This window comes from Cervus canadensis, chromosome 5 (assembly GCF_019320065.1).
Source record: "Cervus canadensis isolate Bull #8, Minnesota chromosome 5, ASM1932006v1, whole genome shotgun sequence".
NCBI lineage: Eukaryota > Metazoa > Chordata > Mammalia > Artiodactyla > Cervidae > Cervus > Cervus canadensis.
The window spans coordinates 71,182,612-71,210,570 of record NC_057390.1 but is presented as its reverse complement, the minus strand read 5'-3'; the positions used below and the strand labels follow the sequence as shown (position 1 = coordinate 71,210,570).

General features: G+C 44.5%; 2 protein-coding genes across 4 annotated transcripts; one reads left to right on the top strand and one right to left on the bottom strand.

Annotated features, from left to right (window-relative positions):
• Positions 1-179: 179 nt before the first annotated feature.
• On the bottom strand, positions 180-17,910 carry LOC122442001 (WD repeat and coiled coil containing). Of its 2 annotated transcripts, none has more exons than XM_043469223.1 (4): positions 17,711-17,910; positions 8,235-10,038; positions 4,533-4,650; positions 180-1,962 (listed from the first exon to the last, which is right to left on the bottom strand). In XM_043469223.1, exons 2-4 carry the CDS (start codon positions 10,017-10,019, stop codon positions 1,835-1,837), a joined length of 2,031 nt encoding a protein of 676 aa, XP_043325158.1. In that variant the 5' UTR covers positions 10,020-10,038; positions 17,711-17,910; the 3' UTR covers positions 180-1,834. The 2 variants fall into 2 exon arrangements, with proteins under 2 accessions (XP_043325158.1, XP_043325159.1); XM_043469224.1 differs by lacking the exon at positions 17,711-17,910 and adding an exon at positions 15,141-15,255.
• On the top strand, positions 17,324-27,959 carry FKBP1B (FKBP prolyl isomerase 1B). Of its 2 annotated transcripts, XM_043469246.1 has the most exons (4): positions 17,324-17,512; positions 21,473-21,520; positions 26,235-26,347; positions 27,352-27,959. In XM_043469246.1, the coding sequence occupies exons 1-4, from the start codon at positions 17,476-17,478 to the stop codon at positions 27,478-27,480; spliced, it is 327 nt and encodes a 108-aa protein (XP_043325181.1). In that variant the 5' UTR covers positions 17,324-17,475; the 3' UTR covers positions 27,481-27,959. The 2 variants fall into 2 exon arrangements, with proteins under 2 accessions (XP_043325181.1, XP_043325182.1); XM_043469247.1 differs by lacking the exon at positions 21,473-21,520.

Here is a 27,959-nt window from a genome sequence, read left to right as displayed (position 1 = left end):
ACACACATACACCACAGAAAAAACCATTTACAACAGGATTCTCCTGGTGGTCCAGTGGTTGGCACTCTTCACTTCCAATGCAGAGGGCCTAAGTTCAATCCTTGGTCTGGGAAATTCTGCATGCCACCCGATGCACACAGATATAAATAAACTTAAAAAACAAAAACATTCACAACAACTACAACAACCATTAGTGATTTTATTGAAGACTCATTCACAGGATTCTGACTAGCAAAATGATTGTAACATACAATCTGGGGCACCTACACAGATTTTGCTATCAGGTCCCCCAGACCCCATCTTGAGGCTTCACAGTTGAGTGGTTTCACCCCACCAGACACTTCCTTCGAAAATGGAGCCAGGCCTCAGGCTAACCTCAGCCACTGCACTCCAGCAACTGATTCCAGACAACTGGCCTCCATTCCCATTACCCCAGCAGCTCCTCTAATGCACTTCAACCGCAAAGTGGCTCTCGTCTCTTCCCTATCCCTGCTCCATCTTCATAAACTAGCAGACAGGAGTCCTCAAGGGTACAAGATCTTTCCAGATGACTTTAAAAGAAAAGAGGAAGAAGCATTTGTGCTCCTATGCATCTGAGCTCCTACAGCTGAAACAACGTACTTGCAAATGTGTTCTGACTAGTCACTTATCAATCCGTTCATTACACTGCAGTGTCAGAAGTTTATGACTCTGTGAAAAGTGGCGAGCCTATCTGAAGCTGGGATCAGGGCTCTTTCCACTAGGCTAAGCTAGTGCTTTAGTCCATAATTATCAGAAACTATCTCAGATTCAGTGTAACCTTCAACTTTCTGAAATACTTTCTCTCATAGATTCTACGCTGGCCTATAAGACTTGAACAGGGAGAACAGAAAAATAGACAAATTAAGGTGGCAATTTAAACTAAGGGAGTTGATTACTGGGAGAAAAATAGGGCATTTTTATGACACCCAAAATAGGAGATGAGTAACCTCTCAGGGAGAAAACCCTGAGGGACAACAGCATAAAATCCTGCCGCAGGCCTCACCTGTGCTTGGCGCTGTGCTAGTAACATCAGGACACGCTTCAGCGGGGCCCAGAGGAAGTCAGAGCACTTTAGGTATCATTTGAAATTTGCCCAGGGCCAGATTTCAGGAGTTCCTGGGCATTTTTGTTAGCCAGAATTTTCTAGGGAAGTGAGAGGGTTCGGTTTAAATCCAACATCAGAGCTACTTCCTGTTCGAGGTAGTCCTGGGACCAGAAATGAATCGATTTTTTGTTTTCCTTTGAGCTCTGTGCATTCCTGCTTGTTTAGGGTAAAAAGAGACGCTGGAGCAGATGTTCTCCAGCACTCCTCACACTCAACTTGAAGCCAAGATCTATTACAATCCTGAGGTACCATTTAAGTGCTTCTAAGAGCTTTAATGCCATTTTGGGCAAGGGACAGAAAGCCTCAGAGAAACCATAAAACACAATCCATATGGCACCATAATATTGTTTTGTGCCGGGAATTCTGCCCTTAGACAAAACCACACAGTCATGAATACATAAATAACTGCTTTCTGAGCCATCTAACAAAGACTGGGCTCTGCTGCAGAGCAGGGAACAGCAGCCTGGGGGGAGGAGTGGCGGGAGCCAGCCATGGCAAGCGCTTCACCTCCCAGCGGCCCTGCAGATCCCAGCTGGGGAGTGTCCACCTTGGAAAACAGCTCTTGTTAGTAATGGCCTCATCTGCGAGGCTGTGCAGCAAATACTCTGCTGATAAGTATCGGACTACACTGCCAGTACGGTCAGAAGAGCCGGTGGTATCTCCGCTTTGGGGAATCCATCACTGAAGACTCCAAGAGAAGGATTGCTATCAACGCTCTGAGACAGAGTTTCGGAAGTCATCTGACCTGCCATCTCTTATGATTATTTCCTGTGTGGCTGTGAAAGTTAAGGGGACGAAGCCTTCACTGTCCGCACAGAGAAGGATCCAGTGGAAGTCTGCAAAGTAAAATAAACACACAGGCAATTCTAAAATAAACACACAGGCAATTTAGGATATCCTGTCTTACTCAATAAAGAAAAATATCACAAATACAACTTTTTTGAGGGAAAGAATGTAGTAGTTGATAATCCTGAACCTGACCATCACAAGACTTTACAGAGATGGAGGGGCCGGGTGAAACTTAGGGTCAGGTTACATGGCAGGAATGGGATATTGATGACAGGTGACAGGTATAGCTGCTGCTGCTGCTAAGTTGCTTCAGTCATGTCCAACTCTGTGCAACCCCATGGATGGCAGCCCACCAGGCTCCCCCGTCCCTGGGATTCTCCAGGCAGGAACACTGGAGTGGGTTGCCATTTCCTTCTCCAATGCATGAAAGTGAAGAGTGAAGTCGCTCAGTCGTGTCTGACTCTTAGCGACCCCATGGACTGCAGCCTACCAGGCTCCTCCGTCCATGCGAGTTTCAAGGCAAGAGTACTGGAGTGGGGTGCCATTGCCTTCTCCAGACAGGTATAGCTAAGGGACATGTATTAATGCCCCGGCTAGGCAATAAAGGGTCAGTGTCATGCATTTGAGCTTGTGTGTGCATGCTGGTGTTAGGGGTTGTGTGTGGTGTTCCTACCTTCTCTAATGCCATCTAGTAGTTTCTCCAAAAACCATGCAAAGCTGGCAACAGCAACGCTATGGAGGAAACTTCTATATTTTTGAGATCCACACCAGCCTCTAGACACCCAAGGAGGTTGAGCTGACTAGTGCCAGGCTAGAAGTGCCCAGATAATCCTAAATAGTTTGTTCTGGGGTAACCTAGGACCACTGATGTAACACATACCTGGACTTTCTCTGGTTCTTTTGAGTCCACTGTGACCCTATAATTTCACTTCTGAAAATCTATACTTTCCAAAAATGTATAAAATACAGAAAGGTTTTTATTAGTGTTATTGGTGATAATGAAAAATTGGAAACCACTTAAATGTCAAAGAAAACAAGGCAAACTAAAATATGGTATTAAGAGAGTAAATACTGCTCATCAGAAGGAAAAATTTTTTCTATCTATATGAGACGATGGTTGTTCACTAACTTACTATGATAATCATTTCATGATGCATTTAAGTCAAATTGTTATGTTGTACACTTTATAGTGCTGCATGTCAACTGTATCTCAATAAAACTGAAAGAAAAAAAAATATGGTACATCCAAGATAGAATATTAACCCAATAAAAATTACAATTATGAAGTTGTATCATAAATGCATGTGTCAAAATAGAAAAATGCTGATGCTACAATGTTTAACAGGGAAAAAAAAATGAAATGAAATTTTAAAAAAAAATTTATGTTCAGTGTGTGGCTGTCCTGAAGCCTTAGGCATAAGAAAACCACCATGTTCCCCATCGGATGGAACACAGGCATGAGCCAGTCCTGAGCCATCTAGGAGCGTCCTTCACGCGCACACGTTTGCTGCATGTTAAAATGACAGCTCCTAAACAGACATAGAGAATAGACTTATGGACATGGAGAGAGGGGAGGAGAGGGTGAAATGTATGGAAAGAGTAACATGGAAACTTTACATTACCATACGTAAAACAGATAGCCAACAGGAATTTGCTGTATGGCTCAGGAAACTCAAACACGGGCTTTGTATCAATCTAGAGGGGTGGGATGGGGAGAGAGATGGGGGGGAGGTTCAAAAGGGAGGGGACATATGGATATCTATGGCTGATTCATGTTGAGGTTTGACAGAAAACAACAAAGTTCTGTAAAGCAATTATCCTTCAATAAAAAAATAAATTAAAAAAAAAAAAGACAATGCCTTTAAGTAATATTCTATGGGAGTTCCCTGGTGGCCCAGTGGTTAGGATTCCAGGCTGTCGCTGCTGTGGCCTAGGTTCAATCCCTGGTTGGGGAACTGAAACCCCATAAGCGGCAAGGCATGGCCCAAAAAAGAAAGAAAACAATAAGGTCCTACTGTATAGCACAGACAACTATATTCAATGTTATGTGATAAACCACAATGGGAAAGAATATTTTGAAAAAAAGAATGTAGGAACTTCCCTAGCCATCCAGTGGCTAAGACTTCCACTGCAGCAGACAAGGGTTCAATCCCTAGTTGGGGAACTAAGATTTCGTATGCCATGTGGTGTGGCCCCAAAATTAATAAAATAAACAAATGAAAGAATGTTGGTGTGCACACAGAGCCCCCTCCCCCCACCACACACACATGAAAGAAATATTCTGCAATGCTATTTATGTTTTAATGCAACTGGTACATATGAGGTTTTCTGTCATTTCCTTGCAGTTGTTACATATTGCTTTGTAACTCTATTTAGTTTTTTCATGTGTGCACTCAGGGTTTTTCAACTAGGTTGTAAGTTCCTTAAGGACACAACCCATATTTTCTGTGTGTTTCGGCACCTATAACAGGCCTAGGTATACAATAACAATTAATAATACTTTTTAACTGTCTACTGAATCACTGAATGGTTGGTACACTTCATTTTCATCACCACTGACAGTCACAAAATCGAGGGAGGAGATGTCGGGTAGAGTCGCCTTCTGAATTTTACCTACCATGCAGCATTTCAACAAGAGAGAGGCCGAAAGTCTGCTGGACTGCGCTGAGTCTTAGCTTGCCATTGCAGAGAAGCATCATTCTTTTTTCAATAACAGGACCTAAAAAATGAGATTTCTTCAAAAATAAAGATAAAAATTGTTAAACTGATTGCAGAAGCAATGGGGTTACTATTTCCTAAGAATAGAATGTACAGTTTAAAAAAGTCTTATCTATTACCACTATCAACTTCAGTGTTAAATAAGGAGCTATTTGCTGCATTATTTTGCACAACTAAAGAATCAGATAGACACAATCCCAAATTTCCTTTTGCTCTGTTCATCCCCAAGGTTATGTCTTTATCTTTAGGAACTGGTTTTTCTAGGATGAGACTAATAGCAGCATAGGATGATGGATGGCAGCCTGAGAAAGATACAATCAGATGGTGAGGAAAAACAGCTCGGCGGTTTAGAAACAGGCATACCTCAGAGATGTTGCAGGTTTTGGTTCCAGGCCACTGGAAAAAAGTGAGTGTCACAGTAAAGTGAGCCACATGAAATGTTTTGGTTTCCTAGTGCAGATTCTGGGCTTCTCAGCTGGTACAGTGGTGAAGAATCTTCCTGCCAATGGAGGACACATGGGTTCGATCCCTGGCTTGGGAAGATCCTCTGGAGGAAGAAATGGCAACCCGCTCCAGTATTCTTGCCTGGAGAATCCCATGAACAGGGGAGCCTAGGGTGCTGCAGTCCATGGAGTCACAAAGAGTCACATACAACTTAGCCATGGAGGATGCAGAGTGCATATTCTGTAGTTAAGTGTGCAACTGCATATGTCTAATAATGTACATCAGTTCAGTTCAGTCGCTCAGTCACGTCCAACTTTTTGTGAATCCATGAACTGCGGCACACCAGGCCTCCCTGTCCAACCCCAACTCTCGGAGTTTACCCAAACCCATGTCCATCGAGTCGATGATACCATCCAACCATCTCATCCTCAGTCATCCTCAGGAGGGATTCTCCTCCTGCCCTCAATCTTTCCCAGCATCAGGGTCTTTTCCAATGAGTCAGCTCTTCGCATCAGTGGCCAAAGTATTGGAGCTTCAGCTTCAACATCAGTCCTTCCAATGAACACTCAGGACTGATCTCCTTTAGGATGGACTGGTTGGATCTCCTTGCAGTCCAAGGGACTCTCAAGAGTCTTCTCCAACACCACAGTTCAAAAGCATCAATTCTTTGGTGCTCAGTTTTCCTTATAGTCCAACTCTCACATCCATGCATGACTACTGGAAAAATCATAGCCTTGACTAGACGAACCTTTGTTGTCAAAGTAATGTCTCTGCTTTTTAATATGCTGTCTGGTTGGTGATAACTTTCCTTCCAAAGAGTAAGCGTCTTTTAATTTCATGGCTGCAATCACCATCTGCAGTGATTTTGGAGCACAGAAAAATAAAGTCAGCCACTGTTTCCACTGTTTCCCCATCTATTTCCCATGAAGTGATGGGACCAGATGCCATGATCTTAGTTTTCTGAATGTGGAGCTTTAAGCCAACTTTGTCACTCTCCTCTTTCACTTTCATCAACAGGCTTTTTAGTTTTTCACTTTCTACCATAAGAGTGGTGTCATCTGCATATCTGAGATTATTGATATTTCTCCCAGCAATCTTGAATCCAGCTTGTGTTTCTTCCAGCCCAGCGTTTCTCATGATTTACTCTGCATATAAGTTACATAAGCAGGGTGACAATATACAGCCTTGATGTACTCCTTTTCCTATTTGGAACCAGTCTGTTGTTCCATGTCCAGTTCTAACTGTTGCTTCCTGACCTGCATACAGGTTTCTCAAGAGGCAGGTCAGGTGGTCTGGTATTCCCATCTCTTTCAGAATTTTCCACAGTTTATTGTAATCCACACAGTCAAAGGCTTTGGCATAGTCAATAAAGCAGAAATAGATGTTTTTCTGGAACGCTTGCTTTTCTGATGATCCATCGGATGTTCATACCTTAATTTTAAAATGCTTTATTGCTTACAAAATGCTAACTATCAACTGACAACAGATATATCTATACATCTTTAAACAAAGATATATAAGTCCACAGTAATCAAATCAGTGTGGTATTGTTACAGTTTTAGACAAAGACCAGTATTACAGTAGCTGCAGTAAGAAGTAACCAGAATTAGATCTCAGAATATATAAGTTTATATATGAAAAATTTGGTAGATCAAGTTCAGTGGAATAAAGATGGATTTTTAATAATGTTGGCAGCACAACTACTTATCTTTCAGGAAATTTTAATCAGTGATTAAAAACATAAATGTAAAAACTAATGTACATAAAATAATGCAAGAAAATCTAGATTACTACACATCCATCAATTTCTTTAGAAAAACCTCTTGTAAACTGGTAATGCAACTGACCAAAAAACATGAGGATATACTCAAATTCAGTAGCGAACTACCAGGGGCTTCCCAGGTGGCGCAGTGGTAAAGAACCTGCCTGCCAATACAGGGGATGCAAGAGACAGGGTTTGATCCCTGGGTTGGGAAGATCCTCTAGAGTAGGAAATGGGAACCCACTCCAGTATTCTCACCTGGAGAATCCCATGGACAGAGGAGCCTGGCGGGCTACCGTCCACGGGGCCACAAAGAGTCATCCACGATTAAGCATTCATCATAGCCAACAGTAAGGGAAAAACAATTAATAAAAGTGAAATACTACTTCACATTAATCAGACTGATGAGGATGTAAGGAAAAGGATAGTCCCATATGTTGCTGATGGGCATGTGATGATTCATTGAAAGGCAATCTGGCAACTCTATTAAAAGTAGAAGCATATACATATTATATATATATATGTGTGTATGTGTGTATATATATATATATGCACACACACACACACACACATATACACACACACACACACTCTTCAAATCTGCACTTCCACTTCTGGGAACCAAGCCAATAGAAATAAAAGTATGAATATAAATAGATATGTACGAGAATACTAGTGTAGCACTATTTGGAGTGGCTAAGAACTGAAAACAAAGTGAATGTCCATCAACAAGGGAAGAACTGAATAAACAGAACACTCTCAGCATGAAGTAAAGAACACACCATATGACCCCATGTTTGTAAAACAATGAGAAAATCACCACCCCAACACCTACATACCCATGAATTAAGCAAAGATCTGTGTAAGATTATATGAGTACGAAGGAAAAATATGCAAGGATCCACATTAAGCTGCTAGCTAAAAGTGGATTACAGGGAGGAGAAGCAGGGCCAAGTTCAATGGGAAAGTATTCATGATAAAATGGATATTATATGAGCCCGTTTAAATAATATTTTATGTTTGCATATACAGGTAAACATAGATATATTAAAACATTTTAATGACTATAACCTTTCTTATAAATGGAAGAGAGCTTGTAACTGCATATAAGAAAAGGCCTTCTCAATGAAACAGCATGATTTAAGAATTTGTTTTCTAAACAGATTGCCAGAATGAGTGCAAGAATTCATGTTTTCATACCACGTGCATGATAAAGTCATGGTGTATATTGCTATGTGGGCCTATCCAACCAACCTGAAAAGGTATAACAACGTGCCTGAATATAACATGCCCAGCTCAGTGAAGTTCAATTAGAATCCCACTGCCTCATCAATAAATTTCTCTTGCAGCAGATAGGGCTATAGGAGCCAGTGGTAGCTCCCCTAGAGAAGTTACCTGGCAAGTGATGTGAACATAAGGCAGATCCTGAGAGAGTGGGTACACTGGAGAGGACTTCTTTCCATTGTGCAGAAAGTCGCTGAGTTCAGAAAGACGTCGCTGCACTTCACTCAGGTTCCTAGATACAATTTCTAGTTCCTTAGACAGCTGGTAGGTTTCCTCTTCCCGTTCTAAGTTAGGAGGTTCTGTGGTACTGGTGTGGGCTGGTGTACTGCTGGGTCTGGGCAGAGTTACTGACGAGTTAACAGGCCTGGCATCTAGAGTTTCTAGGACTGTGGAGCCATCACAGGTGCTGGATGCAGGACTTTCCATTTCTTTAATAAGGGTTCTTCCAGGCTTTCCACTTTGACTGCTGCTATTAGCTGTGAACAAGAGCCCTCCGCTTTGGTGAAAAAAGTCTGGTGAAAGATCTTCAATTAGCTTTTTTATATTTGTTTTATTTAACAGAGTACTGAAAGAAGAGTTATCATTCTGGTTTTCACTCAGTGTCACTGGAAAGTCTTCTTTCAGCATTACCTCTCTAACAATCAAACGAATCATATACTGATCAGATTTTGAAGAAGGAAGAAATGCCGAGTCAGTGGACTTTTGTCTTCCCACCAAAATTAATAGTAATTTATCTGTCAAGAAACATATGCCTTTTGGTCTTTCATTACTCTCTAACTGAATCTGCTGGATGTTTGGCATTAATAACGGAATGACAGAATAGATAAAAATTACATTAGATGTATTGGAAGCCACTGCGACTGCTTGTGCTTTAAGATTAAATGCTATTAGGTCAGGAACCAGAATGCCTGGAATGATGACTTTTCTGTTGCAGGTAACCTCCTTCTCAAAGGTCAAGAGGACCAAATGTGAAGAATCCAGGCCACTTCCTGTCAAGTAGTCTTTTTTCCTTAGACAAGTAAGAGAACTACCCTCAGATTTAGATCTGTTGAAGTGGATATGAGTTAGATCCAGAGGCTCAGAAAAGGATGACGACACCGGTGTTTCAGAATTTGTTTCAGAGGAAACTGGATCAGTAACTGGTAAAGCATGCAGGCAAGTGTCTTCACCACTAGGGGGAACGTCAAAAGTTCCACAAGCATTTAACCCACAAATCTTATCCAGCGGAAGCTCAGTGGCTATAACGACCTGTGAGTCCACAGTGGCTCCAATTGAGCGCACGTAGCTGTCCACATCAAACATGGGACAGAGCGAGCACCTACGAAGGGTCTTCTGAGCACTGTCCCAAATGTAAGAATGCAGGCTGTTGCCTGCTGCCACCACCAGCCTCTGGCCATCCTGGGTCCAACATGCACAGTGAATGAGGCCTTGGGTGCTGACGTCCACTTTGACTTGGGAACTGTCACGGTGGATGTTGTAGAACACGGAGACATCCCAAGCAGTCAACACAGCCAGGATGGCACTTTCTGGGTGCCACACACAGCCCTGGGGAAGGACAGGGCATGACTGTCTGATCTCACAGGGCTGAGATATCAGCCACTTGCTTGTCTCTGCAGGGCCAGGACACAGCTGCCACACGATAACATACTTCCTGTGCTGGACAGCGAGCAGAGTGGGTATGTCAGCGGCACCAGGTGGGGCCCAGGACACCCCATACACGTGTTCAAACTGTCCAAGGACTGTTGAGTCCCCCAATTTGGCCTCTCCTCCGTGAAGCTGTAAATTGGTCAGGACTACCTGAGTCCCATCAGTCCAAGCAAGGCCGTGAATTGGGTGTATTGCTTGATATAATGCATTCAGTCCAGTCCTGAGAAGTTTTCCTTGTCCCAACTCCATCCTTTCTGATAAAGTTTCTCTGAAATAATTAAGAAGGAAAGTTACACCATGAAAATATAACCTGACAAATCCAGAAAACTGGTTTAGCCTTTCTGTGAAATGTGAGACACGTCAAAACAGAGGATATCAGGATGACTCGACTCTTACTGAATATGCAAAAAGACAATATCCTATAAACACACCCAGCTACTATAGGAATTTGCTGGCCAAATTAGAAGGAAAGGAAGAGAATAAACATATCCGAATGTGCCATATGTGGTGCTAAGTCACCTGGAATTCAATACAATCCATGTAATAGTCCAGTGAGGGTAGCACTATTATTCTTGTGTGAGACACAACAGAGCTGAAGCTCTAAAAGGTTAAGAAACTTGCCTTTCATATCTGATAACAAAACACCTTCCAGATAAATTAAAGATCCAAATGCAAAAAAAAATGTAAAAAATATAAGAGATTTAAAAGAAAAGACTTTTCACAGTACCATAAAAATACTCCAGCGTGTATATGTATAAGGATTTACCATAGCATCTTTTATAAGAGAAAAATCTAAATGTACATCAATATGGAAATACATTAAAAAATAAGGACGCTCCATGAATAATGATACAGAAAAATCCTCCCCAAAAGCAGTGTAATTCACAATGTAACACATCTAGTAAGCTCCTATTTATGGAAAGAAATCCACCTCTCTATGTCTATATACATGTATTTGTATATATTTACATAAAGATGCAGAAAAAGATCAGAAATAACACATACCAAACTGTTCACAGTACATACTGAGAAGGAGTGAGATGGGAAAAGAGAGAAGGTGGAACCCTCTTTATTTCTGTATTTTTTGAAAAATTGTTTTTTAATAAGCATACAAATAGTCCTTTTCTAATTGAAAAATGAAACTAAACATTCAAATGCAAAAAAATAATTTATGAAAAGTTCTTGTAAGCCAGTTAAAAAGACAAAATTTTAAGTGGCTGAAGAATATCAACAGGCAATTTGACATTATAAAATAATTATGATGATGAATAAACACATTCTAAGTGATGTTTAATCTTAGAATGTTTAATCAAATTCTCTAAACATGCAGTGTCCATTTCTTCACCACTCATTCTCTTCTTAACCCACTCCAAACTGATTCCATTCTCACCTCTTCTGAAACAACTCCCACCCTCCCACCAGTGCTACTCACATCACTGAATCTAATGGGTATTTTTCAACCCTGCCTGGTTTACTTAGCATCAAAGACAGAACTTTGAGAAGCTCTCTTCAGACTCTAAATCCAAAGAAATATATTTTCCACCAAACTAGTAGATATGATTTTCATTTGTCTGCATTTTTTTCTCATACCTTTTTGCTAGTTTTGTCCCTACTCTTAGAATCTTTTACCAAGACAGGAAGGTCTGTTTTACTTCTACACATGATGTCAGATTAAGCGGTTCTGCAGTAGCTTGCTAAATGGAGAAATATGTCCTCTGTCATTACTAATGAAGAAGGCTGCCATCTCAAACCCATTGGTCTTGTGTAAGATAATATATATACTTCCCTAATATCTACTTATGCACTTTTAAAAGACTTTTATTGATAAACAATGCATGATACATTTTCCTGGGCAGAGAAAATTCCTAACAGGCCAATTATATATCAAAAGCAATTTATATGGTATGTTTTAGGCCACTCAAGTTAGTCTAATGTCATTGAGGGCGTGTATGGCCAGGGTTAGCCCAGGGTAAGAGTTTGTGAATAAGGGAAAAACAAACTTGATAATAAAGTCACTGAAATTTTTTAGAAGAATTAATTTTAATATTTTTATCTTTAGTATCAAGAAGAAATTTGGTAAAAAATTTAGAGTTACCATATGATCCTGCAATCCCCCCCCCCCCCCCCCCCCCCCCCCCCCCCCACACCTGGGCATATAGCCAGAGAAAGCTATAATTCAAAAAGATATAAGCAACACAATGTTCACTGCAGCACTAATTATATATACATATATATATATAAAACTGAGTCACTGTGCTGTATACCTGAAACTAACATGATATTGTAAATAAATCACACTTCAATAAAATTAAAGTAAAAAATAAAAATGAAGGAAATTTGGCCTATATTCCTCAAACACCTAACAATAATTAGTCCAGGTTCTGACCACCTCCTGCTTTTCAATAGAGGAGGATAAGGAGAAATTCTCTTCACCCCAGTCTCTTCTTTTCCACAGAGCCTGGACTCTTTGAGTGTTGGGCAGAATTATCTTGAGATGTCCGGCTTGGACTATAGATGTCCTATGGACTGTAGCTCACCAGGCTCCTCTGTCCATGGGATTTTCCAGGCAAGAGTACTGGTGTGGGTTGCCATTTCCTCCTCTAAGGGATCTTCCCAACCCAAGGACCAAAGCCATATCTCCTGAGTCTCCTGCATTGCAAGTGGATTCTTTACCTCTGAGCCACCAAGGAAGCCCGAGAAAAGTCACAGTATCTGGTAATTCTGCATTTCTGCTCAAATATCTTTGATGAGTCTCCACAGTCTAAACATATAAAGGTTCTTCCAAAATGTTTTAGCAGAGCATCGAAGGCCTTATATTTTCTGATACTGCTACACCTTTTTAACCTTATCTCTCTGATCATAAAGGGCCTGCTGAAGAATTTGGAATTTAGAGAAACCAGTACACATTCATGCAACATTGTGCAGAACGGACCTGAGAAACTAAGAAGTTGACAAGTTTAACAAGGGTCCATGGGCAGAAACGACTGCAACACTGCAAAGCACTTCACCTCCAATTAAAAATTAATCAATTAATTTTAAAAACGGGGGACATAGATAATTTGAATGTCAGGATGAGAAAGTGAGCCAAGCTTGTAGCTACGAGATACTTTTAAGGCAACTGAAATAGATTATCAAGTGGAATGAGTGCTAAGGAAGAAAGGAGAATTAAGGACAACATACAAATTTTCAGCTTGGGAAACTGATGAATCATTAATCAGAGCTACAGAAGGCAGAGCATGCTTCAGAGGTAAGAACAATGTAGTGTGCAACAAGTTTAATGTGGGCTTCCCCGGTGGCTTAGCAGTAAAGAATCTGCCTGTAATGCCAGAGACACAGGAGTTGCGGGTTCAATCCGTGGGTTGGGGGGAATCCCCTGGAGGAGGAAATGGCAACCTACCCAGTATTCTCGCTGGGAAAATCCCATGGACAGAGGAACCTGGCAGGATACAGTCCATGGGGTCGCAAAGAGTCGGACACAACTAAAGCAACTGAGCACGCACACACATGCTTTATTTAAGATGTTTATAGGGTGGCACTGCACCTTAGGCAGTCAGAAGTAAGGATGTGGGGGTCACGGTTACAGAGCTAGTAGTAAAAAGATCAGAGAACCAAGAGGACAAAGGCGAAAGACCTTCAGGTGTACCTCAATTATTTTGTATCTTTTAAAATATTTGCCTGAAGCTAACGGTACGTACACCTGTTAATCTCTCCACCCTCAGATGATGAGGTTTCTCAAATCAGGAATCCTGGTTGCTCTACGAAGCAAAAAGCTGAATGTATTCATTCAGGAGAGAGATGGCCAGAACCAGGATCTGGTGTTCAGTCTATAGACATTTAATTCTTCTGTTTCTATTCTTCTTTAAAGACAACTCATGGAACTTCCTTGGTAGTCCAGGGGCTAAGATTTTGCACTCCCAATGCAGGGGACCCAAGTTTAGTCCCTGGTCAAGGAGCTAGATCCCACGAGCTGCAGATAAGATGCAGCACAGCCAAAAAAACCCAAAAAACTAAGACAACTCATAGTGACAGTCAAGGGGCTCAGGTGAATTGGAGCACTTCCAGTAAGTTTAAAGTTACCTACTCCCCAACTTGTTTTTCCAAATTTACTGTGTTTTCATTATAAAATAATTCCAAGTTCTTTACACTTATTGTTTTAAATTAATATATAAGAAATGTCAAAAGGACCTAGAAATTGTCATATTGAGTGAAATAAGTCAGAGAAAGATAAATTCCCATATGACATTGCTTATATGTAAAATCTTTAAAAATGGTACGAATGAACTTATTTACAAAACAGAAATAGAGTCACAGATGTAGAAAACAAATTTGTGGTTACCAGGGAGGAAAGAGGGGGTAAATGGGGAGACTGGGATTGACATACACACTACTATATATAAAATAGATAACTAATAAGGACCTACTGTATAGTGTGAGCCTTCCCTGGTGGCTCAGATGGTAAAGAATCTGCCTGCCACGCAGAAGACTCGAGTTCATTCCCTGGATGGGGAAGACTTCCTGGAGAAGGAAATGTCAACCCATTCCATTATTCTTGCCTGGGAGGCTACAGTCCATGGGGCCGCAAAAGAGTCCTCAATATGTCGAAACTAAAAACTGTCTAGCACAGGGAAGTATTCTCAACACTCTGTAATCACTTTATTGAGAAAAGAACCTTAAAAAGGGTGGATATATGTGTATGTATAACTGATGCACTTGCTGCACAGCAGAAACTAACACATTTTAAATCGACTATACTCCGATAAATTTTTTTAAAGGTCAAAAGGTAAATTCACACACACACACTCAAATTCAACAAAAGAAAATTATGACTGCAACCCTCCAGACATTTTTCTATGCAGTTGATGTTAAACTTTTTCACTCATACTGCACCATTTCATATCACGATTTTTTCGCTTCACATTATATTAGGATCTACCCATGTTATTTAAAAGTTTTATAAATTACTTTTAGAAGCCACTTCATACCACTTTTCCTCACTGTTGAGAAAGTGCCATAATTTTTCCTCACTGGTGAGATACCTGTTATAGCCAACTTTATCTTTTTACAAATACCGCTGGGATAAAGGTGTTTATGAATAAAGCATGTTCATTTTGAACGGCTTCCTTAGGATATATTCCCAGAAGCGTCACTCGTGAGTCACAAGTAATATATTCTCTGGTTTAAACCCACCCCCTGCTCCTCCTCATTCACCAGCCCTCTCACGTGGCCCCCCACCATTCTAGCCATCTTCTCCGCAACCTGTAACCCTTCCTCTAATCCGCGTCTGCCAAAGTGCACATCTCTCCACTTCCGTCCCCGCCCACCTGGCCTCCCCTACAGCGGCCAGGCCGGAAAGCAGTAGAGACAAAATACCTCTGGTCTCACTGGCCCACGGAAAATCAGTTTCCCCGCGGCCTCCGGAGCTCACAGACCTCCGATCCGAAGTCCCAAGCAGATTCCGGAAGCATCGGTTCCCAGAGCCCGGAAGGTGAGCCGGGCTGTACAAGCTCGGCAATTCCCCCCTGCCTATTGGCTATTGCTTGTGTCCCGTTATGAGACGGCCCTTCTCATTGGCCAATAAGCTCGAGCTTTGCCGCACAGACCTCTGGGAGTTGTATTCCGCCTGAAACGCCATCGACGGTAACACTGCTATTGATACCGTTCCTCCCCTGAGAGGTTTAGCGCTTTCCCCCGCATCTTTTCGGTCCTCGTAGTCTAAGAAGGAGTCCGGGAGCCCTAGAGTCAACACGGTTTCTTAAGCTTTTCAGGGAAGCAGCGGGGAGGGGGAGGTAGAGAAAGAATTGAAGACCTCTTTAAAATCTCCTCAGAAAAATGTTCTCCATACACAAAATAGGGTGTATGTAACTGACTTCGCTCCATGGACCTGCCCTAATTACAAACCGCTATTCTACACTTACCCCAAAAGTGCCTGCCCATAGCTACAATTCACTAGGCTTAAAGCCAGCTATACCACTGCCAGATTCTGGGCCACGCCTTGGGGCAGCTCATGGGGAATTTCAGATCCTGACCCTCACAATAGTTGATCATGTTTGTTGAACACACAGCCAGCCCTCCTGCTGATAATCTGAAGTCCGTGCCTTGACCATCTGGTAGAGAGGCGAGTGCGGAAGTGGAGGAGTATCACCTCTAGGGCTCGCTCTTCTTTGCTCAGGGTTTTCTTCCCGTGCCTGTCTTCGTGCTCCACTTGTCAGAACCATACCTTCGTATCAATTTTTGCAACAATGCATGAAGAGAGAGAAAAAATGGAAAGTTCCATTCATTTTTCAAATGCTTACCTCCTCCAAAAAATACCTTTCTAGATTCCTGGGTCTCCTTTGGAAGGAGGTGAAGGGTCTGGTAGAAATCATTCATTCATTCATCCCTCAACTTAAGTTACTCCAGGCAGTAACTGTTCGTGTCCTCATCACAGAGGGGATTCCTCCAGAACAACGATTCTGTCTTAATTCAGTTGGTATCCCCAGCGTGCAGTTCTCTGCCTTGAAAGGCGGGAGGCCACCTGTGCCTACCTAAGACCTATGCAGGATGGAGTATAGGGGTGTAGGTGGGTGGGGGAGAGTCAGTAATTACTGGTTTACTTTCCACCCACCCCTTCCACCACCCCAGCAACTTGCCCCTACAGATTCTAACAGCCTAGCTGGGGTAGGTACCTCTTTGGTGCTTCCATGACGTTCTGAACTCTATGGCAGTGAACTCAGTTAATTAAAGCGTTGGTTTAGTTGCTGGCCCTCTCCACCTACCTGTGAGACCAAGTTGACTGCTTCCCCCCACCCCCACCACCCCCAGCTTAACACAGAGCTGTTGTTCTGTTGCTCAGTGGTGTCCCACGCTTTGCAACCCTATGGACTGCAGCACTCCAGGCTTCCCTGTCCTTCACCATCTCCCGGAGCTTGCTCAAACTCATATCATTCTGTCGGTGATGCCATCCAACCCCAACGTCCTCTGTCGGCCCCTTTTCCTCCTGCCTTCAATCTTTTCCAGCTGGTAAAGAATCCGCCTGCAATGCGGGAGACCTGGGTTCGATCCCCGGGTTGGGAAGATCCCCTGGAGAAGGGAAAGGCTTCCCATTCCAGTACTGTGGCCTAGAGAATTCCAAGAACTATACAGGAATATTCATGGTTGATTTCCTTTAGGATTGACTGGCTTGATCTCCTTGCAGTCTAAGGGACTCTCAAGAGCCTTCTCCAGCACCACAGTTAAGCATTAATTATTCGAGGCTCAACCTTTTTTATGGTCCAACTCTCGCATTCATACATGACTACTGGAAAAACTATAGCTTTGACTATAGTAGTTGGTACATAAATATGTGTTGACAGATGGATGAATGGAGGGAGGGAGGGAGGGAGGGACAGATGGGTGGGTAGATGCACTAGTGTCTGCATGCCTTCCTCAACATCTTCCCCAATCAGTGGGTTAATGATCGTTAGCCTGGTCAAGCACTGGAGCAGTCGCTTCAGGGTCGCTTCCCCCCGGGCCCCGCCCCGGTCGACCCCACCTTTCCGCGCCGCTCCGCCCCGCCGCCCCGTTCCCGGTGGCCCCTCCCTGCGCAGGTCCCGACTCCAGCCGCACCTCCTCCGACTCTGCAGTGGCGGCGGGGAGGCGAGCCGGAGCGCCAGCGGGCCAGGGCCGGAGCCGAGCCGGGGTCGGGGCAGCAGCGGGGACCCTCGGAGGCGGGGCCAGTGGGACCGCGATGGGCGTGGAGATCGAGACCATCTCCCCCGGAGACGGTACCGGGTGGAGGGGCCGGGGGAGGAGGAGGGGTCTCGGGGCGGAGCCCGGCGGGGGGGTCCGATTCCGAGGTGGCGCGGGAGGGGTGCCGAACATGGGGAGCGGGCCTAGGATGGGGGCGGCGGGAGATGACCAGAGATGGGATTGTTGGGGGTTCTAGCAGACATCCTTAGCCATCCCCATCCGCGCTTGCTCACCTAGAGGTACGAAGGCGGCGGCTGAGAGGCTGGGGTCTGCGGCCCGCCACCGCCCCGGGCGCCTCTGACTGGCGCTGCTGCGGCTGGAAACCCTCGGTTATCCGCTGCTGCTGATTTCCTAGGGCCGGGTTACAGCTCCGCTTTCTCTGCCCTGCTGGGTGAGCTCTGGAAACGGGGAAAAGAGATGTTTTGGGATCTCTTCTGCTCGGGGCAGCCCCCTTCTAACGCACCCGCTTCCGGGCCTCTGATCGGGCGGCCCCCCGCGATTTGGGCGGTGAGACGCTGTAGGGACCGAGCCAGTCTGGAAAAGGCGGAGCGCTTCCTCCACTGTCTCTGCATCTTGTTTTATGCTCCCTGCCCCACTCAGCCTCTCCGGCCAGCCTGTCCACTCCCACGGCTTTCATGAGCGGCTGAAACCGATGGCCCCCAAACTTAAGCGTCCAGCCCAGGCCTCGGATTTGAGTTCACGGTGGTCCGTTTATCCAGCCGCTGCTCAGCCTCTACCTGGAAGTCCCACGGATTCCTCAAAGTCAGCGAGTCCAAAACAGAACTCCTGCTCCTGGTCTTCCCCACGCCCAGGCGCTCCTCTGTGTTCCCTTGCTTCCTGCCTTGGGTTGGCACCCCTCACTTTCCCAAGCCTGGCATCCCAGGCATCACCCTTGTGTAACTGAGTTTGGATGTGCCAGGAGTAGCTTTTTCCATTTCTTAAACCAACCTTAATTCAGACTGGAGCCCACATTTCTGCAGGATTTGACAGGCAAACTGCATGTCAGGCAGTGTTAACACTCCCCCACCCCCAGGAAATTGGAGGGACTTGGCTTCTGGCCACCATCTTTATTTAAAAGCAGTGGTCCCTAGGAGTCCCAGCCAGGACCTTGGATCACTCCAGAGGTACAGGCTTCTTTTTCTATGCTGGGAACCTCTGTACTGGGTCCCAGGAAGCTTCTCCCTGAGGTCTTTTTACCTCCTCCCCTCTGCCACCCAGGGCACTGCCTTAGAGTTCTGCCAGGGGCCACCAGGCCTCTTCTCCCTTCCCTGGCTCAAAGAAGCCTTTAGAGTTTTCTCTCCTTATCCTCCCTCCCTGGCTAGGGACAAGGGGCATTTTCTCTTGAAGTGGATCAGAATTTTAGGGAAAGCCTGGAGGAACTTTCCAGGTGGCACTAGTGGTAAAGAACCCACCTGTCAATGCAAGGAGACATAATAGAACTGGGTTCAACCTCTGGGTTAGGAAGATACTCTGGAGGAGGAAATGGCAACCCACTCCAGTATTCTTGCCTGGAGAATCCCATGGACAGGCTACAGTTCATAGGGTGGCAAAGTGTCAGACATGACTGAAGTGACTTAGCACAGAGGAACTTTGGGCTTCTGCTTTTACTTCAGTCTAAACCCCCAAGTCAAGGAAGCACAGAAGGGCCAGCTACCATGCGGTAACCCAGAGTGGGAGAATGTACCAATTAATATTTCAACAATGATGCTGCTGTGCTGAGGATGTCTGTCTTGGTCGAGCCTACAACAAATCCTGCCTACTTCTCCTGCTGAGTATCTTGAAGACTCCATCTCCTCATCCTCTGCCCTAGTTCCGGCCACCGTCATCTCTCACCTGGATTTCCGCAGTCTCTAAACTGGTCTTCCCACCTCCAGTCTCACCTCCTGGCCTTCCGCACCACAGTCTGAGCACTCTTTAAAATGCATATCTGATCATGCCCCTCTCTGGGCATAAAATGCTTTAAGAATCTTCCTTTTTCTCCAGGCAAACAGATACAGCCTTCTGTTACCTTCCACACTGGACCCTCATCTCTCACTAGCAGTCCCTATCCCTACCACCAACTTCTCTCCAGCTTTATCGAACTGTCTGCAATTTGTTAAACACACCAGCCATTCAGCAAATATTTATTGAGCGTATACTGTGTGCTAGACCTTAAGGTTACAGCAGGAAACCAGACAGGCTCCCATTACTGCATGACTCGAAGCCTTTGAACATGTGGTTCACTCTTCCCAAGTTATCTCCCTTACTTCCTCTGGCAAGTTACTCATCTTTTAAGACCCAGTTTAACCATTATCTCCTTTCTGATACTTTCCCTGACACTAGTTAGTTGCTCCCTCCCTGGGGCCTCATCTACATGTTGGCTCAGCTGTTTACCCTCCCAAGGCTTTGTTATCCAGTCCCATGGCCTTTAGATCCCACCCAAATTTATAGCTCCAGTGCAGACTCTCCATCTGCCTACTTGCAGTACAAGCTTGTATGTCTTAATAGGTATCTCAAGATTGCCACCTGCACAAATCTGTGCCTCGTCAGTCCTCCCCATCTCAGGAATCAGTTCCTCCAGCCTTCCAGTCACCCACCCTAAAACCCTAACATCATGCTTCTCCCTCATCCCGGATCCCCTTCTCCATGCCATTAGCATGCCCTGTCAGCTCCAATTCCAAAATATATCTCCCATCTGTTTTACTCTCTTCTCTGCTGCCAACCACTTTAATTCAAGCCATCATTGATTTTCTGTCTGGATTATTGCAACAGGCGCCTAACTGTCCATCCTACACAGAGCAGCCAGAGTGATCTTATAAAATCTTAATTCAGATTATGTCATTCTCTTGCTTAAAGCCCTCCCATGCCTTCTTGTTGCACTTAAAGAATTTGCAGAATTAAATCCAGCACTGCAAGGCCCTGTATGATCTGGCTCTTTCCCACTTATCTCCACCTCCTTCCCGTCTTTCCAGTCATGTAGGCTCCTTTCATTCTGTAAATGCATTGATCCTTTCCTGCTTCACGGTTTATGCACTGCCTGCTTCTTCTTCCCGCAGTGCTTTTCCCAGTGTGCTCCTCATCCTTCAAGTCTCAGTTAAAATGTCATCTCCTCTGAGAGGCTGTCCTGGACCAGCCATTCTGAAATGACCTGTCCCACTGTATCTCTCTGCAATTCATCATTGTGTTTATTTTCTTTAGAGAACTTATCACAATCTATGTTGTCTTATTTATTTGAGTGTTGTTTGTCTCCCTCCATTAGAATGTGAATTCCAAAAGAGTAGCAATCTTGTCTGGTCTGTGTAACTCACTGGTGTGTCCTGAGATCAGGCCTTACAAAGCAGGTATTCAATAAATATTTGTGAATGATTCTGTTTATTCAGAATCATCGGGCTTCCCTGATAGCTCAGCTGGTAAAGAATCCGCCTCCAACGCAGGAGACCCCAGTTCAATTCCTGGGTCGGGAAGATCCGCTGGAGAATGGAAAGGCTACCCACTCCAGTATCCTCGCCTGGAGAATTCCAAGGACTGTATAGTCCATGCGGTCGCAAAGAGTAGGACATGACTGAATGACTTTCACTGTTTATTCATCCTCGTGCAGTCGTCACCCTGCATTATAATCTATTATTTATTCATCTATTTCCCTAACCTCATTGTGAGTTCATAGATTGCTCTGTGTCTCTGGAATCTAGTCCAGGCCTGCCAGATAGTAGGCTGTCAGGTTTGTGTAATGGATGGAGGAAAGTAAAAAGAGCAATCAAAGAAAGGGAAACAACCAGAAGAGAGCGAAGTTCTGGAACCCAAGGAAATAAAGTTCAGATCAAGGCCAGAGAAGTGAAGTGGCTCATACAAAGCCACTGGCTCATGCAAAGCACAGAGCCAGAACTGGAGCCACGGGCTTCTCTGTGGTATGGAGGGGAATGTGGGTCAGAGCTCTTGGTCACAAGTCACACCTGAAATGTCCCCGGTGACTTTTCCCAATTTGCTGTTCATTCCTGGATCTCTGTGTCTCCTTGCAGGAAGGACATTCCCCAAGAAGGGCCAGACGTGTGTGGTGCACTACACAGGTAGGCTTCGCCCCCTACGTTCTCATCCAAACCTGCCCCTCTCAGGCAGGTCTCTACTCTGATACCTCTCCAGAGGTATCTGCTCCCCTGGATCAGGCCCAAAGCCTAGGGCAGCCAGGGCTTCCTCTGACCAGCTATCCCCATCTCCCCCAGTCAGCCTTGAGGGAATGAGAAAGGGCACTGGCAAGAGCCACCGTGATACCAGCCTCTGACAGAGCCAGCCATCTCCATTTCCCTTCCATCTGTTGTAGGCAGGATGGAGCCCTGGTCCCCCTGGTTCTGTGTGATACTTGGAAATTCCTCTTATAGCTCTCAGAGCCCTGACCCCCGCTTCAGACTTCCTTTTCATCCTACAGTGTTATGAAAGAAGTGAAGTCTCAGCTTTCTCAGAATCCCCTTTCTTTTTTGGGAAATAGACTATTCAGTCTACTCTTACTGAACACTTACTGTGTACGAGAGGTTGTGCTGATCAGTGGGGACACAAACGTGAAACAAGAGGACCCCTGCCTTCACCAGGGCTGTGGGCATTGGGGAGGGCAGTGCTTGTGGTGCTGTGGGAGTGGAGGAGGGCCCACATCTCTGCTGAGCCCTCATGCCTGATCTGGATTGGAAGGCCAGGTGGACTGAGGAACATTCTAGTTGGAGTTCCTGAGGACTGCTGGCCGAAGATCGCTGAGCAGATGTTTGTTCCAAGGGGGGTGCAGGGGGAGTGCTCTGCCTTGTGACCTTCCCAATGTGGCGAACTTGGTGACAGCCGCTTCGCAGACAGCAAGGCCAGTTTAACTCCTAGGATAGAGTCAGATGGGGGCCATTTTTAGCACTTCTCTGGGCCAGTGTGAAGTGCCAGTTTAATTCTAGGCAAACAATGTGGGTATTTCTCAACAGCTATGTTGCCAGTGGCTGACGTCAGTGGGCTGGAGCTGTGTTTCATCTCCCGGTGATGTCCTGATTACCATGCGCCTTCTGGGGCCTCTGACCTGTGTAATTGATTTATCTGTTCTACATGTTGCAGACATATCGGTACTTATCAAGTTACCGAAACCACAACATCCTTTAGTAAAGACTTTTCACAATACATGCAGACAGGAGGCAGTGTGTATTAAATACTAACATTAGATGTGGGCGGCTCTGGCCTGGGGAGGGACTGTCTCATCAAACCCAGTCGTAGTCTGGGACTTTTTGGTAAACTTTATTATATGTAAATACACCGGAGAACATAACCCTAAGATGTACAGCTTGATGAAATTTTTCAAAAGTGATCACACTTACGTAACCACCCCCCAGATCAGCAGACCTTTCCAGCACCTCCTGGTCTGTCCCCTCTGCCTCCTCCCAGTCATTCGCTCGTGCACGCTAAGTTGCTTCAGTCGTGTCGGACTCTTTGCGACTGTATGGACTGTAGCCCACTAGACGCCTCTGTCCATGGGATTCTCCAGGCAAGAGTACTGGTGTGGGTTGCCAGGCCCTCCTCCAGGGTATCTTCCCAACCCAGGGTTCGAACCCGAGTCTGTTACGTCTCCTGTGTCTCCTGCATCGGCAGGGGGGTTCTTTACCACTGGTGCCACCTGGGACCCACCCCCCCCCCAGCCCCCACCCACCCCGCCAGTCATTACATCTCCCTAAAGGTAACTAGCATTCTAACTTTTTGTCCCTATGGATTGGTTTCATCTCATAGAGTATGTACTCTTTTGTTTTTGGGTTGTTTCACTCATTAGGTCTCTTATTTCATTTTTTATGTGTGTGAGATTTATCCAGGAGTTTGCTCTTTTTTATTCCTGTACAGGTCATTGTATGAGTATATTGCAATTTATCCTTTCTACAGTTGATGAACATTTGGATTGTTAGTTTTTAGACATTATGAATAGTGTTGCTTTGAAGAGTCTTCTAGATGTCTTCTGGTGCATATATGTAGACAACCTGGTTGGCTATACATAGAAGTGGAATTGCTGGGGCACAGGGTTACACCTGCTCAGAGGTAGCAGATCCTACCGCATAGCTTTCCAAAGTAGTTGTGCCAGTTTCCACTGCCACCAGCCATGTCTGAGCATTCCAGTTCTCCGGTATCCTCACCACCGCTTGGTGTCGTCAGGTTTTTGTTTTGGTTTTGGCCCTCTCTGGTGGGCTCCCAGGGTATCTCCTTGTGGTTTTGATTTGCACAGGCCTGATGGTTAAGGAAATTGAGTACCCTTTCATGTGCTTCCTGGTCATTTGGATGTCTTCTGTAGTTCACCTAAATTTTGTCCACTTAAGAAAAAATTAGGTTGTCTGTCTTTATCTTACTGATCTGTAGGAATTCCTTTGTATTCTGGATTTGAGTCCTTTGTTGGCTATACCTATTTCAAACATCTTCTATTCCAAACCATCTGTTTTTCTTTACTCCTTTATTGGCATCCTTTGAGCAGATTTCTTTTTTTAAATTTTTATTTATTTATTTGGCTGCAGTGGGTCTTAATTGCAGCATGTGAGACCCTCTATCTTTGTTGCAGCATGCAGGATCTTTTTAAAAATATATAGACTTATTTATTTGGCTGTGCTGGGTCTTCATTGCAGCACATGAGATCCTTTAGTTGTGGCATGCAGGATCTGGATCCTAGTTCCCTGACCTAGGTTCGAACCCAGGCTCCCTACATTGGAAGCACAGAGTCTCAGTCACTGGACCACTAGAGAAGTCCCACTTTGAACAGAATTCTTAATTTTAATGAAGTTCTACATATGAATCTTTTCTTTTGCAGTTAGTAATTTTGTGTTCAGAAATCTTTGTCTATCCTAGGTGATGAAGCTCTAGCTCTTCTTCTATTTATTGTGTCATAGAAGCTTTATTATTTTATCTTTCATATTTAGGCCTGTGATTCATCTGGAATTGATTTTTATGTGTGGGTGAACTAGGGGTTCACTTTGACCATTCATTTTCCCTCATATGTCAATCAGCAACATTAATTAAAAAAATCACCCTTTGTCCATTACATTTCAGTGGCACCCTTGTTAAATCCAGTCACCATGTGTCTGTGGTTTCTGGACTGCATGGTTTTGACTAAACCTGCTGCAGTAGATAAAAGTTTATGGTCTGAAGTGGTTTAAGTCATAGAAACCTGAAGAGTATGAGGAATGAGAAAATCAGTCTTTAAATGGAGGGTGTGAATGTGAGTGTGTGTATGTGCATATCCATATGTGTACTATACAGGTTTGTGTCTGTGTGACTGTATTATATGTATTTAGAAATATTTAGAAATATTTTCTTAGCATCTGTTTGGCCATCAGGGTTTTCTTTTGAGTGCATGTGCATAAATGTATGTGAGCATGCATGCGCATCTCTGAATATCTTAGCAACCTGTGTGTATGCTTGAGTTTGTATTTGATCTGGTATATTTGATACAGAAGTATCCATCTGTGTGTTTCTCTGTGTAGCAATAGGGTTTTCTTCTTTGCCTGATTTAGTACCCAGGGAAAGAGCCCAATTTATTCTGCCCAGAAAATAGGTAAATAAGAATGTCTCTTGTATACATTTATATTGTAGGAATTAGGATGTGGAATCACAGATGCTTAGACACTAGACCTCTCATGTGAAACATGGTAAATCTGAGATCAGAGAGAAAGTGATCTGCCTAAGTTCACACAGTGAGTTAGTGCCAGAGTGAAGTCAGAATCTAGTCTCTGAACTTACAAGCTAGATCTTTCTCTGGTCCCAGATTGCCTTCTGTTGTGGTCCAGGGGCCATGAGAAGAAGTTGTGAAATAGCATCCTTTGCAGAATGTCTAATATTTGAGCTAGAAACACCAGTAAGAACAGAAAACAGAAAAGCAGCTCTTGCTTCTTAGGCAGCTGGACTGAGACAACACATGTATGTACATCAGGAATGACAAGATATCTGCAGTTGGAGGCTGAGGGATGCTTCAGTCTGCTAAGAAAACACTGAGGGTGTCCTGAGTTCACACGGTCCTTTTGTATGAGGTGTGGAGGTTGCCCCTGACTGGCTGGGTCACTTTACACTGTTCACTGCAATAAAGGATGATACGACCTTTGGGTTTTGCATAGTGAGGGAACCTTGAGAATATCAGGTGAAGACTCATCCTGAAACTGAAATGCCTGGGAAAACAGACCATCAGGCTAAGGAAGGTGCATAAAAAAAGTTGTAATGTGCAGAAGTACTTGAGAAAGGTCTGACCTCAATAGGGAAGGGAAGGGGAGAAGGGGAGGACAGAGAGAAGTTGTCAGGCAGGCAGTAGCTAGATCTTCAAGTGACTGGATACAGTGTAGGCATTCGGATTCTGCCTCAGGGAAGTTACAGAAGCAAGGGAATAATAGGGTTAGGCACTTGCATGGGCCTCGCGTGTGCGTGTGTGTGTGTGTGTGTGTGTGTGTGTTTTAAACCATTCTGGGTGCAGTGTGGAGAAGGGAATGGAGGAGTAAAGGCAAAGCAACAAGACTAATGAGAGTCGGTTCCTGTCCACAGGTGAGGTGTGATAGTGGCTTGATGAGACCACAGGGTGGTGGTAATAAAAGTAGAGAAAATAGCTGGACTTCAAAGATATGTACCATTTGGTGAAGGCAGGATGTGGAAGTATCCAGGTTTCTTGCTTAGTCAATGGGATGGATGGGGAGGACTGGAAGACAGCAGATTTGTACAGAATAGGCATTCCATACTAGACATGTTGAACCTGAAATGGGAGTTATCTCATGACCGCAACTCTTTCCCACCCTATCCTTGCTTCCATAGGAATGCTTCAAAATGGCAAGAAATTCGATTCATCCAGAGACAGAAACAAGCCTTTCAAGTTCAGAATTGGCAAACAGGAAGTCATCAAGGGTTTTGAAGAGGGCGCAGCCCAGGTAAGATGAGGATCCTTGTTGAGGGGGGTTTGAGCAGCTGGGGGTCTGGGCTCTGCATGCTGCCCTCCACCCTCCCCCATCACAGACTACCACTGCTTTGACTCCACTGCCAGGGCTTGGCAATGCCACCTAGTTTCAGTCCTGGCTTTGTGTCCCCACACCTTTTGTTGCCTGTCACTTGGGGCTGTCTTCCCAAGCATATCCCTCTAGTTCTGAGCAAGCCTGTGAGCTAGTAGCCGTTCAGAACTGAAGCAGCAGAAGAGGTGGGGTGTGAGCTAGTAGCCGTTCAGAACTGAAGCAGCAGAAGAGGTGGGGTAGGCTACTGTGTTTAGGGTTCTTTTTAACTTAAAAAAAAAAAAAAAAGCACCAATTTCAGACTCGCAAAAATATTATACATGAGTATAGTTTTCATATACTCTTTACCCAGCTTCCCTAAACGTTAATGTTTTACATAACCATAGTACCATGAACAAAACCAGGACATTAATATTGATACAATGCTATTAGCCAATCTGTTCAAATTTTTGAGTCAGTTATTCAAAATTTAAAAATTGATTATTCAAATTTCACCAGTTGTCCCACTAATGCCAGACAAATCCTTGAGGACTGCTGTGATGAGCCCTGGTTCAGGCTCTTCTTCCTTCCTTTATGAAGTCATGTGATGTTCCTTGCTGTGCCTTCTAATCTCTTAATCTAATGAATTCGTCCTAGCACCTACATGAGTATATACATGCATATATGGTCTTTACACATCCTCTTTAGGCTTCTTTGAAAGAAGAAGGAAAAATTATGAACAGATTGAAGTTTTGAGGTGCACTCTAATTGAATAACCAGCACTGTTTGCTGGATCAATGAATTTGAGACTACGGTGTTGAAGTTACTGTCTGTAGTCACGTCTCTGCTAGTCTGGGGTGCAATCTGCCTTGGTTACTTTTTCAGTCTGTATTATAATCAAGATCTAGGGTCCTCTTTCTCCTCTCCCCATCTGCCCCCATCCCTGCTAGATGAGCTTGGGGCAGAGGGCGAAGCTGACCTGCACTCCCGATGTGGCATATGGAGCCACAGGCCACCCCGGTGTCATCCCTCCCAATGCCACCCTCATCTTTGACGTGGAGCTGCTCAACCTAGAGTGAAGGCAGGAAGGAACTGAAGGTGGCTGGAGATGGCTGCTGCTCACCCTCCTAGCCTGCTCGGCCACTGGGACGGCTCCTCCTGCTCGGGGCTCTTGATCAGTGTGCTAACCTCACTGCCCCATGGCATTATCCATTCTCTCTGCCCAAGTTGCTCTGTCTGTGTTCCGTCACTGTTCACGCTAATCTTTGCTTGAGGAAACTTTGGTTGCAGATTGAAATGTTTCAGGTTGTGCATTTTGCGTGATGCATGTAGTAGCCATTCCTGATCACAGAACAGATTTCTTGTTCGCACAATCTACACTGCCTTACTTTTACTTAAGCCAGACACACAAGGTGCTCAGACATGAAATGTACGTGCTGTACACAGAGGGACTTGAGCCAGTTACCTTTGCTGTCACTTTCTCTCTTGGAAGTTCTGCTGACTTAAACAATGTCCTCTTTGGAAACGGTATGTAAATAAAGGCTCTGTGCTTGACAAA

What these genes read in the sequence shown, in the direction of transcription:
- LOC122442001 (XM_043469223.1), bottom strand. Translation starts at nt 10,019, where the DNA reads ATGGAGTTGGGACAAGGAAAACTTCTCAGGACTGGACTGAATGCATTA. An exon ending in ATGTTCACATCACTTGCCAG is followed by an intron (nt 4,651 to 8,234) that starts GTAACTTCTCTA and finishes TTATTTTTGAAG; the next exon opens with AAATCTCATTTTTTAGGTCC. An exon ending in TCTTGTTGAAATGCTGCATG is followed by an intron (nt 1,963 to 4,532) that starts GTAGGTAAAATT and finishes TTTACTTTGCAG; the next exon opens with ACTTCCACTGGATCCTTCTC.
- FKBP1B (XM_043469246.1), top strand. Translation starts at nt 17,476, where the DNA reads ATGGGCGTGGAGATCGAGACCATCTCCCCCGGAGACG. An exon ending in GACCATCTCCCCCGGAGACG is followed by an intron (nt 17,513 to 21,472) that starts GTACCGGGTGGA and finishes GTCTCCTTGCAG; the next exon opens with GAAGGACATTCCCCAAGAAG. An exon ending in GTGTGTGGTGCACTACACAG is followed by an intron (nt 21,521 to 26,234) that starts GTAGGCTTCGCC and finishes TTGCTTCCATAG; the next exon opens with GAATGCTTCAAAATGGCAAG.